Source organism: Gouania willdenowi, chromosome 14, assembly GCF_900634775.1.
Source record: "Gouania willdenowi chromosome 14, fGouWil2.1, whole genome shotgun sequence".
In the NCBI taxonomy this organism is placed as follows: Eukaryota; Metazoa; Chordata; class Actinopteri; order Blenniiformes; family Gobiesocidae; genus Gouania; species Gouania willdenowi.
In genome coordinates this window covers 26,932,397-26,945,572 of record NC_041057.1, presented here as the reverse complement: position 1 = coordinate 26,945,572, position 13,176 = coordinate 26,932,397, and the positions used below count along the sequence as shown (strand labels likewise).

The window sequence follows — 13,176 nt, the reverse complement described above, 5'->3', positions numbered from 1 at the left end:
GGTGTAGTTTAATGTGATAATGTATAACTGACTGCTGACTGAGATAAGGGATGAAATTAAATAGATCCTGAAATTTAGCCTAGTCTGAAGCAGGCTAGCTCCACAGAATAAATTGCCATGGTAACTAATCTGACAAAACATCCCAGTTGACTTTCCACTATTCTGCATTTGTACAACCAGAAGCCAGATAAGTTGAGCCAGGATAACCAAAATATCCCAGGTTAATCGCTTGTCCTACTTATGTACAATGTGCCCCAGGTGTGCTACGCTGATAAACATTAACGTTTGGAACCTTATAGACGCCATCGCAAATATGAGGCAATGGGCAAATTTCCCCAGTTCCCTTTAAGAGTTTACCCATTTCCACGTCCTCTCCTTGTCAGTTTACATTATTCCACTTTGTTTACATCTCATCTGATTTCCATAATCAGATGTCATTACAGGCTATTTGACTTCCCGAAATCCATAGAGTAAACCATTGTCATTAATTTACACCAAAAATGCATTTAAACAAGTACATGCTGAGATTACGCAAGATTTTATTGCGATTTGACCATTTGCTATACTTGCTAAAGCCACACATTAGACCAACCATTTTATGGCATAAAATATGGTGGAAATGTGTGATATTATCCCAAAACATTATAGCAATGGTTTAGTCTGGGTCAAATAGCTGCTTTCATTTCATATAACATCATATACTACCCATTTAGGAAGACAAATTGTGTGTAAATACGTGATATTATGTCTACATCATGTATGTTATAGACAGATTTTTGCAAAATAAAAGCGATCTTTCTAAATGTCGATAATGTATAATTGCGCTTTGGACGTGCTTCCATTGAACGTTGTTTTTGGGCAGAAGCCTCGTTACTCCCGTGAAATCTCATCCCACAAGACTTCCACGCAGAAAAACGGACGCTCAGTACCTCCTTATAACACTCCGTATTCCTTTGTTGTTTCACGTCTAATGTGGCACTAGTAATTTGTACAATTACTATAATGCTAAGAAATGTCTCTGTCTCCTCCTCTGTTTACACGTACGCCATGTTTTCTCAAAAAGAAGTGGTATGTGATCATGTCTGTCATGTGATGTGACGTGTATTTGCAGAAAAAATGTTTCCAAGGCACTTTTGCGACACATTTCAATATTGAAACACCTGAAAACCTTTTCATGAAAGCTTCAAATCCTTTTAGCGATGGAAATGCAGCTCGTGTCTTATTGCAATTTCCTCTTGATTATTTAAAAAAAAAAAAAAAACATCCATCCATTTTCAGACCCGCTTATTCCTATTTTCAGGGTTGTGGGGGTCTGCTAGTGCCTATTTCCAACTCTCATTTGGCATCAGGCAGGAGTACACGCTGGACAGAGCACCAATCCATCGCAGGGCAACATACAGACAACCAATCACACTCACATTCACTCCTATTAGAGACTCCAATCAACCTAACAGTCATGTTTTTAGAGTGTGGGAGGAAGCCGGAGTATCCAGAGGAAACCCACACAGCACGGGGAGAACATGCAAACTCCACCCAGAAAGGTGGGTGCTAACCACTAAGCCACCGTGCGCCCCAAGTAAAAACAATATTTGGAAAATAATAATAATTGCCATTTCCGTTTCATGAAGTGAATTCTATATTTTCCATTTGTTGTTGTTTACCACGATCACAGAAATCATGATCCCTGCTTAGAGACACAACAAGCTACTTTTTCTTGTTTACCAATACTCACCCTAATGACACTAAAAGACACACCCATTATGCTCCATTTCACTATTGGATCTCAGATATATAGAAAATTACAGAATTAAACCAAAGGTGGACCAAGAAACTCTGGTTCAATGGACACTAGTGCAGGGGATTCTCTTATCAAGACAATGAAGAGGCATTAATGCTGTTTTATTAACACATCTGGACACAGTCTCTACAGTAATGTATAATATACATCATACAGTATAAATGTGTTACTCGTCTTACAAAAGACAGGACATGAAATATCCATGTAGCCAAGTAGTTGCTTGCATTAAGTCATTGTAAAGATAATAAACGTAGACTTCCTTACTAGGCCGTAAAATGCCAGTGTCCAAATGGTAATTTCACTTACTGCACTGTAAAAACAATAGACTCACTGCACTGAAGCTTTTAGTGCAAGTTAAATCTAAATGCATTGTTCCTCCTAAATTTCCAATGGACTCTAATGAACACCCGGTGTTTGCACTGGAACAACTTCAAAAGGCCGAGCTTAAGCTTGAGACGTGAACCGAGGCTTGTCAGATGTGGACAGTACACTGTGCTACGTCTTCCAAGCTGAAGAGCCCTGCTCAATTATTCATGGTGGAAGCAAAAGGAGCTGAATTTCACAAAGTTTTTAGTTTGAATTCCAAGTGTTGATAATATTTTTTAGTCATTAAATGTTAAACCGCTGAAGGCTGGTCGTCGAGATGAGGGGATGAGCTGTCGGTCGGTGCGCACATAGACCCCTGTGCACACACAAAGTGCACTTTAAGTGTGTGTATTAGAGAACGAGGAGGGGGAATGGATGTTGGTTGGATGCGTGCACTGAGACGTGAATGAAGACCATTTGCTCATGGATTCATAGGCTTCCGTCATCCATTATTTAACATGGAGATGAGCAGCGGATTGGTGACTTGGTGATTTTTCTGACAGCGTTTACATGGCTGACGGCTACAGATGAGAGAATTTTCACAGCTCCATATAAACCATTTTTAAACGACTTTGATGAAGGTAATGAGTAAAAAGTTATTGGTAAAACGAATGCTATGTTAAGGTTTCATTTATTCAGACAACTGTTTTTTAAGAAATTTACTTTGCTCTCCTGACATGTTTTGACTTTAAACTGCCAGTCCAAGTAAACTTCCTGAAAAACAGTTGGCTAAATAAATGAAACCTTAACATTCTATTCAAAAAAGAAGACAAAAAGAACTTGCTGGAACTAAAATGAATGCTGTTAATCAAAAGAAACATGTTTGTTTTTGGACTCGCCAAAACTCTTTGAAAAAGTATCAATTATGGGTACAGATTCATTTTAAATATTTAAACTTAGACATAATCCATTGTGCAGTTTTCTTCTTTAAAGTCATTTAGTATCAGTTCGACTGGCTATTAGAAAGGATAACAGCAACAATTTGCCACTATGCTTCTAGTTGCATGATGCAAATATGCATCACAAATGAAAACAAATTGTATTCCAAGAACTCAGAAAATGACAGATAAATAAACAAAAGGAAAACAATAGTAGAAAAAAAGCTTGAAAAACAAAAGAACACAAAAAAAACAAAAAATAAGAGGAAAATGTATACAAAGTAGGGATGTAACGATTAATCGTAAGGCAGTTAAAAATCGATTCATAGGTATCACGGTTGATATCGATTTTCTGACAATTGAATCGCAGTACTTTTTTTTAGCCAGCAGAGGGCGCTATCCGGAAGTGTTGGCGGCGGGCGGAGTCTGCTAATACTTTCTTTCTGGCCGCCTTCTACTTTTAAATATGTTAATAAATGATTACTTACCCCTTTAGCACTGAAAGAATATCTAATATTACTTGAATATCTGTAAAAGTGAAGTTTTTCTATTAGCTCTGTCTGCTAGCATAGCTTCTCTTCTTCACTGCAAGATATCTGCATGCCAACCGACCACTGGGTTACCAGCGCCCTCTGCTGGTCCAAACAAATATGACGTAAATCAGTGCAATGACGGTTTTTAAGTCCAATTGTTAAGGCACAAAATACATTTTCAGTTGCACTTTTAAAAGAAAAAGAACTATTATGCAGTTTTGCATTGTTTATTATAGAACCAGAATTTAAATTAATAGGCTTCATTTTCATTTGTATTAATCCTTTATTTATTTAATTCAAGATTTATTTTTAGTTAAATTTTATTGTTTTGAATAGTTTATCAAGGAATTCTTTTGACAATGAAAAATAAAAGGAAAATAATACAGTATTTTGTCTACAGTCCCATTTTGTAAATGAAAAAATCGTGAGAGAATCGTATCGTGAACCCAGTATCGTGAATCGAATCGTATCGGGAGTTGAGTGAATCGTTACATCCCTAATACAAAGAAACACCAAAATTACACAAAACCACAAATATTATACTATACAACAACATAAATATACTAACACTGTGTTGTTGCTCAGATTGGCCATTATTCTAAAAGTTGACATGAATATTGATAATGTGGCTTTCGGATCAAAAAATCCCATTCGTGGCCTCCACTGTGATAAAAGTGGCCCATCTCTGCTTTAGAATATCAAACGGAGCACATTTCTCATTCACCCAATAGATTTTGAGGTTTTGCATCAGAGAGATGTACTATACTGTATATCCAAGTACAAAATACAGTTTTTGGGATGACCCATAGAACAGAAATGCAAGACCAACCTTGCAAACATGCTAGCAGCTAATCCATTTATAGACATTTAAGAGATTGCTATAGATTTCAACATGGTTGATTTCACCTCACGAGACAAATGTGAAGCGTCAACAAAAAACAAATGAAAAAGCAGGAGCCACATTTGCCCTCCATCCAAACTAAATGGCATTAGCTCGTGTCTATTGAGTTTGCTAAATGCCCCATATAAAGTGAATTTGCCCCCTAGGGCTGGGAAACAATCACAGAGGCGAGCTTCCATTTAAGTGATTTGAATGATCAGAGTGCTGCAGAGCTTACTATCAGCCACATAAATGGGTCAATACTCTGAGACTAAGTGACACGACTGCCAGCCTGTACTCGGGTGGAAGGCCAGGCAGAAGTAGAGCGGGACCTCACTGTCATTGGGTCAGACAGACATGGAACAGAAATACACACCACAGAATGGGTGTGGGCCTCAGATTACTAACGCAATAGAAAACCCTATTGCTGAGAGTCATTTGGGGTCAAACTTTACACATGCTTGTTGTTTTTTTACAGGCAAACTGTCAGTGAGTGATGCCATGTGGATTTGTGAGATTTAGTAAGTAATACTAAAAGGTGACACGTTGAAGCTTCTGTATTAATGGTAAAAGAGAGTAAACAAAGCGTTAAACATCAGTCCCAAATATCCAGTGTAACAAATCTCAAAAGACTCTAAGTGTGAATGTCTGACCCAACTCTTGTAATTCATAACATCTTTCTGACACCCAGAATAAAACAGCAGCAAACATTGACCTTAACATTTGTCCTTTCAGCAAAACAGAAATTTGCACAAAATCTATCAAGACGATACCTTTAAAAATTGACACTAAACAAATTGCCCACCACGACAATGGGGTGAGGAAAATAGAAAGTGTCTATATTCTCAATCAATGCATATAATAGATCTCAGGTGACGCTATTACTGTAATTTTAACTGAGAGATACAACCCATCAGGGTGTACAGTGTGATTTAGCATGGAGTGGAATATTATCAAGGTCTACAGTAAACGAGATGCTGGGAAAGATAAATGCGCAGGAATGTCATCAGCAACAAAGCAATGATACACACCCCTACAGAAGACTGGGCTTTCTCTCTCAAATTTCCCTTGTATTCTGAACTTCAAGTATCTAAGAAAGACACCCAGTAATAGCAATCCAAGCCAATAAAAGACTATTATAACTTGATAAATATTAATATACGTGCTAGAGTAGTAAACAAGATGCCTCCACTTACTTTCAGCGTTGATTGACATTGTGTCCTTCTCCCAGGACACAACAGCGATGTAAGCCTCCACTGAGGCCGGAATAATGCACTTAAAGACCGCCACATTGCCTCTCATGGCTTTCTGGTCCTCCACCCGGACAGTGTAGGGCTCTCGGAGGACTGCAAAAGGAGACAAGATATACGTTAGGTATAAAATGAAACCTGGTTGTGAATGTTGATCGGTAAAATGATGAGCAAAAAGAACGGACCAGCCTTGAAGTGGACATCTTGGCTCCTGATTCTTCCTGAGGGATTCTCCGCTGTGCAGTAGTAGTTGTTGTCATGGATGAGTTTGCTGAAGCTGGAAGGTTGGAAGTGGAAGATCTGTAGGGTGCCATTGGGGTGCACATGGCGGATCCCTGGCACATCGTAGATCTCCTCGCCAGTGGCCAGGTACCAGCGCAGAGAAACAGGGGGGACGCCTGCGGCGGGACAGGGCGCCGATGTCCCTGTGGTGCTGGCAAACACTACCTCTTGCACAGATGCATTGACAAAATACAAGCTGGAACGTAGATCTTCACAGAAAACTGCAAAAAGAAAAACAAGAACATACAATGACGTTAACAAACAGTGAGTCCTAAAGAATAGTGTTCACCATTAGCTATTTCCATTCAGAGAAATGTAAAATTATTTTAATACTGGGGTTTGTGCAGGCTGACCATTGGCCATGTGCTTACTGCAGTGGAAAGAGAGGGAGAAAGTCTGTGTGTGTGTGTTTGTTTCTGTCTATGAAGGGAAAGTGAGCAAAGCAGCAGTCGATGTAGACGAGTAGAGGCAGCAGAGAGAAGTAGCTATCTGCCCACACAAACACATATGTGCCTACAGCCTTCACAGCCACTAGCAACGATTATACAATGTGTTCCTGCAAAATCACCAAAAAAATTTAGGGCATTTGTGTGTATTTGTATAATGTAGTTTATTTTTGTTATTCATTTTAATTGTAATTTTGTGTATCTTTCTCTCATTTCTGTGTGCTTTAATTGTAATTTTGTGTATTTTTATGTCCTTTTTTGGCCCCCAGGCCACCAGTTGCCTATGTCTGATGTAGAATATTTGTCAAAGTTCTGACTACATTGCAGTGCATTTGTATTGTTGAAGAGCAAAGTTGTTTGTCCTATTCTCCCTCTTCTTTCTAAGAAATTTCAGTTCCCACTTCTCTGGTTAAGAAGAAAGTAATTAGGAACAAGAAAAGATCGTCAAAGTTGAAAAACAGAAAAAGCGTGGAATCACAATCTTGTTTTAAAAGTCCTAATAACAAGCACAGTTACATAAACCAGTACAAGAAATTCTAATAATGTCACTCTCTTCATAAATAACAATTTCCAGTGAAAATTTAAGGAATTTCTGCCATGTTTTGAGCTCCTCAACGGGACTGAAAGAAAAAGGAATCAGAGACGTTTTAAGCCACGTTACTTTTTATTCAACATAATTCATATTTCTGAGTGGAAGGTGAGTGTGAGCAACCATTCTCAATGTGACATTCTTTTAGTTTCACTTTTGTTCCTTGTAGAGATTATATCAGCGGAAAGTGTTATAAATTAGATTGTAGTACATCACCTAGTGGAAGTGCGTTCGATTGTCAAAACAAATGGGATAGCCTAACTCCTTTCCTAACACCTTTCCTTAACCCTGTGACGTCATCCAAGGGGTTAAGGAAAAGTGGATAGGAAAGGACATAGGGGGAACTATTCGAACGCAGCCTGGGTTAAGCCCTCAGATCTGTTAATCACATGTTTGTAGACCCCACTGTGATAAAAGTGGCCATCACTAGTGTAAGGGATAGGAGAAGTATGAATAGGGACACATTTTTTTTGTGAAAAAAAAGCACTTTACACAGATATATATTCATAAATCAATTAATTGTTTACTGTGTTTATGATCAGTAGTTTATGCAATGTTGTTATGTTTAGATTTCAGGAGGTCTTGTATTGGGTTCCACTACCTTACACTAACACGTGACTGGAGTTTAAAGTTACATCCTGTTATTGCTCATTGGTCAAGTATCAATTCAACATGTTGAACGGCAAACTGACACACACAGAGTTATTTGAAGTCCAATCAATAAATCATCATTTTGGAACATGTATAGAAATGTGTATCCTTAAAAGAAAACATATCCCTGAGTTTTATTTTTAACTTGTAGGAATTTTAATCATTTTCTTTCTTTAGCCTCAAACCAGTTGTGCTTTCTGTGAAATTAAAAGCTGCCACCAGTTGAAAAGTGTCCTGTCTTGGATTAAAACAAATCATTGATTATATTAACAGCCACATTGTTACAGTGGGGTCTCACACCCACTCATACTTAGTTATTCTAATCACAATTTGGATATTGGTCCTAAAAGCTGCCTATTTGTCATGTCATTTAGACAGCATGCAGTGGACGATGCTTTCAAGTAATCTTAACTAATAAAGAAAGCCAATGTAATGTGATGCACTCCTCAACTGTAGTAAGGATAAAAAATGCAACTCTGGGCTGTAATGGACAGCCCACACTGTCAGCAGGCATCCAGGCTATGTGTTCTGGCTGCATCCCAAGATATGTGGGGAGGAACAGTTTAATCCATCAAGTGCTACACAAAGAAAGCACGTGTTTAAATCTGCAGGCTTTTACACTGGCCCTACTGTGTTTCAAATGCATTTAATTGGATCCAACATCAGTGTTTTCGATGAGATCTTCACTTCAGCTTCACACCTCAGCAATTTAACATGATGCAGGAAACAGCTTCATGTAGTTGTTATTACATGTATCATGAGAGTTTACAGTGCTGCTAGCAACACGTTTGGTGTAAACAGCTTTGTGTATCAAACCAAGCTTTAATGCTGAAGGCTGGTATTACCATTGTCCCATGAAAAGTCAGTTAGCACAAAATCTAAATGTTGTAATTTAGCTGTAAGTGTTCTTAAAGGCACACTGTGTAACCTTTGGCCACTAGGGACGCTAGACCTGTAACTTTCACGTTAAGCACCCCTAGTGGCCACAAGCGCCGCAGCACTGTTGCAAAAATCAATAAACAGTCAGTCGGGCTAGCCTCCCTTGTCTTTTGATTGTTGAACAGTAGCTTCGGGATAAGGATTGGCTCTAAGGGCTGGGCCGGTCGGAGGAGCAGCCGCCGCCGCCACACTCCTCTCCCCGCCACCGAAGGCCCAGCGCTCGGCCCTCCGCGCCGCGTCAGTGGCGTTCTCCATCGCTCCCTGGCTGCGTCAGCCCCCTTCGCCGGGGGTCAGCGCGGCAGCCGCGGTTGATGCGGATAGGGGACCCAGCGGATGGGGGGCAGTGTCCAGCGCTGGCTGAAAGGCGGGTTGGCGTCTTTTTAGAATCCTCAGAAGCAGTTTTAAACTTTTCACTTGCCTCGGCCATGACTAGGGGTCGAACAGGCAGAAAAATACTAGCTAAAGTCGTAGCCCAGTGAGTGTATCCGAGCCCGTGATCACGTGACTGCCGTAAAGTAATACGTACTCCAGGCATTCTCCAGGTCACATGACCTGGTCAAAGACGGTCCGTCTCTCCCAAAGTGGGGTCTGCAAATTGTCATGGGGGTACGTGAATGAAAATTAAAAACGGCGTGACAGTTTTAAGAACTAGAATATAAATCGACCAGCAGTCAGAAGCTTCCATGCCATTCCATTTTGGGATTGTTTTATGCATTTCAACTCTTGAGGACAATCACAGCAATAAAGAAAAGATTTTTGACAATATATCTGATGTCTGAAATCATTTTTAATGGCATTGAAAAAAAAAAATTGAAAATCGAATCGAAACTCAATTTTTTTTTTTTTTTTTTGGCAAAATCGCCCAGCCCTAATACATTATTATGTTTTTAAGTGTGCAGGAGTAGAGGCTACATAGCTTCAGGTGATATGTCTGAAGGGGTACGAGAGTTTGGGAACCCCTGCCTTACAACATAAGACATTGGATACTATGTTTCATTCATTCATTCATTCATCCTCCACTGGTGGTGCCTATCCTCCTGGATGGATGAATGAATGTGGGTTTCTTTAAAAGTTGTTTAAACAGAACAGACTGTTTCTTTAAAAACTGCATCAGTGGCATATTGAATATCTCAATATTCACACACTTAAATGATTTAGTCCTGCACAAGTCTTTCCTCTACTGTAAACATTTCAGGGATCTTTCCTGTATCCATTCAGTCTCACATCCTCCGTTAATGTGGGCTTCCTCCTCCTGTCACCAGCCTGCCTGTGCGACAGCTGCCAATCCCCCCTCCCCGGAGACCAAACATTTTAGCGCTTCATAAATTCCTAATGAGCATTCTCTAGTCACCGGCCTCTTCCACCCACTGCTCGTTCAACCTGTTACGGCAAACAAACACCGTGGCGTACACATGTTTCTGCACATTTTTAAAACCTGCTCACTTCACACATACACTACTCAGAGGGCCCGGCCCAGAGGTGTTGAAAGGCGAGCAGGTTTAGCTTTCCACAGCTACATGACTGTAGCTTTTAGTTCAGGAGGTGGCAAGAAAACACAGTGGAGCTATTGCATGCTGCTGTTATTTATTTTTAATGGATTACCAGTGTCTATGACAATGTTTGTGATGTAAATTTGAAGTATCAAATATTTAGCACTTATAATAAGCAATAAAATGCATAAAAAAATAAATAAATAAAAAACATGTTCAAAGATAAAACACAGCAAACAGGGCAGACTCATTAGATGTGGCTATAATAAAGGAGCACGCCTCTCTACTTGTAATGGTACACAGAATATTTCTCAGCCGCTAATTTATGGCCATGTAATCACACAGAGTAACAGCTTGTCAGTGGGTTTCTCAAGTAGGAAAATCTGTCATCAAGATGGTCATAAAATTCCAGCATCTGTTCTAAAGAGCAGGATTGTTCCAGACTTTTATAGAGATGACTGCTGCAGCACATTGTAGCTCAATGTGCACTTGCACGAATGCTCACACACACAAGTAGTATATTTTTAGTCGTACAATCACATGTTATGTGGTATACAAGCTACCCAGTTCTAAAACAATAATTGCAAAATGCTTGTAATTGATTTTTTTTTTGTCTTTTTTTGGCTAAAACATCCATCCATCCATCCATTTTCAGACATGCATCTTTCCTTGTCGCGTGGGTCTGCTGGTCCCTATCTCCAGCTCTCATTGGGTGTAAGGTGGGGGTACAGGGCGCCAAAGCGCCAGTCCAGGGCAAGACACACGGATAGATAGACGACCACTCACAGTCACATTAGCTGCGTTTCAATGACCCTTGGAAATGCACAAAATCTAAATAGCGCAATAACAACTGGTAATGGAAACACCTGAATTAAAATTTAAAAAAAACACTCAGATATCACTAAAAAGTTTTTATGCTTTCGATACTGAAATGTGTGTTTCCGCAAATACACGTCACATAATGTGATGTACATGGTCACATGACCACTTCTTTCCGAGAAAACATGAAGCGGTACGTGTAGACAGAAGAAGAGACCGGGACATTTTTTAGCATTACACTAATTAATTATTACTGTCACATTAGACATGAAACAACAAAGGAATACACAGTGTTATAATGAGGTTTGGAGCGTCCGTCTTTCTGCTGCGAAGTCTCACTGGATGAGAGTTCACAGGATTTACCAGGCTGCTGCCCAAAACAACCTTCATTGGAAGCACGTTCAAAGAGCAATTAAACTTTGTCGACATTTAGAAATATCGCTTTTCTTTTGCAAAAATCTGTAATGGAAACCCAGCTACTCACTCTTATGGGCAATTTAGAGACTCCAATCAAGCTCACAATGAAATACGAGATCTGGATCCGATCCACATAGAACTGAGTGGGTAAAATGAGGAACCAAATTTTTTTCTTAAATTTTTTTCTTAATTTTTAAATTTTTAAATTTCTACATTGTACTTTCCCTGCATGCCCCTGTGTTCCCATACCTGTAAGCTGCTGGAACTGTGAATTTCTCTTGGAGATGAATAAAGTATCTATCTATCTATCTATCTCAACCCCACATTTCTGAGTCAAATGTTATATAGTCAATGAATCGAGATATGAATTTCTGAAACTATGCCAATGAGGAGACATATGGATTTTTTGAATTTTGAAACTCATTCAGAATTAGTATATTGATGCAGATCTCCCACAAAATGTAATAGAATCTTCCATGGCATCAGATCTTAGGTTTCATTTTTGTAAAAATCAATGACTTTTGACGTAAACAGACAAACAAGTAAATAAACAAACACTGGAGAAAATACTGAATCAATCGGCAAAATACGGTCGTCAATAAATCACCATCACTGATATTAACAGACATAATAGGTGATATTCCAATTTTCTTGGTGTGATTTAACTAGTGTTAACCAACACTAGTAAGGATTGAACATGGATCCCTGCATTTACTCATCTTCTATCTTCCACTTATCTTGTTCAGAGTGGTTGGTGGCGTTTGAACCTACTTCCCAGTTGTCTAAAAGTGCACGACGTACAGTACAGCAGGTTATCAGATCCACAGCAATGCCATGCTTATTGCTGCTAGTGACAGTTGACATTCATCCTTGGCTACAGTAACATGTTGCTATCTTATCTTGATTCTTTACCAATCTGACAAAGGGCTGTCCAGAGGAACAACCAACATTTGTGCAGCCTTTGAGTCATATGCTCAGAGCACAGGTTGCCAATGCAATTGCAATAAAACAAGTCATAAAAATTGAGAAACTACGACGACCTCCACCAATTCTTAGGTGGTTGGTCGAGAATGCCTGATGGACACAGATCCCCACAGTTCAGAAAGATACAGCGGGAGTGCATTTATTTTTTTAGTGTCGGGCTGAGGGGCTGAGAGGTGGGGGCGAGGGTTGCGTGGGGAGGTTAGAAAGCACTCAGACATACGCAGCTCGCTGTTAACAGAGCAAGACAGGGAGAGAATGTAAAATAATGGGGGGAGGAGGGGGCAACGCAGGGTCAAAAGCTAACTTCATCATAACTGTCCATCATTATCTCCAATCTCTTTACATCTTCCTCAAACACTTTCATTCCAGCGCCTTCCCTCAGCTATATATGTTTAGTGTGTTCTGGTCCCTCACCCTGACCTTCATTTGTCCTTCACAGCCATTACGTTCTTTAAACTAGGGTACAGGTGCTGAATCAAACAAAAAACAGTCCAATATAATACAATCATACAGTGCATCACTGAGATATCCAACACATTGTTTTGTATTTGTGCTTAAGAACATAGATTTATATACAAGCTAAGCTTTCTGCAATTTATAAAATATTTTGTAATGCTTTAACATTGAGCGCGACATTATAATACTGAAGGTAAAAGAGAGATGATAGACAGACACATTTAATAACAAACAGCTGCACGATACAATATGTGCCACTTTTGGCTTTTTCTCCTCTAAGAGACAGCACGTGTGAGTGAGTTCTGTAGTGTGGCTTGTTTGGGGCAAGGTCTGGGTTAAGATGCACTCAGTGATCCATCTAACTGAGCTTTACATGTTGGTCTGTGAAGTAGTGAAAG

At 39.5% G+C, this 13,176-nt stretch overlaps 1 protein-coding gene across 6 annotated transcripts in view; it reads right to left on the bottom strand.

Moving 5' to 3' along the window:
- dscama (Down syndrome cell adhesion molecule a) overlaps positions 1-13,176 on the bottom strand; it is a 125,612-nt gene that overhangs the window by 92,066 nt on the left and 20,370 nt on the right. For all 6 annotated transcript variants that reach the window (XM_028465847.1, XM_028465846.1, XM_028465843.1 and 3 more), the window contains exons 2-3: positions 5,891-6,208; positions 5,652-5,801 (exon numbers count right to left, since the gene is read on the bottom strand). In XM_028465847.1, coding sequence (XP_028321648.1) covers positions 5,652-5,801; positions 5,891-6,208 — 468 coding nt within the window. The remainder of the gene's footprint in view (positions 1-5,651; positions 5,802-5,890; positions 6,209-13,176) is intronic.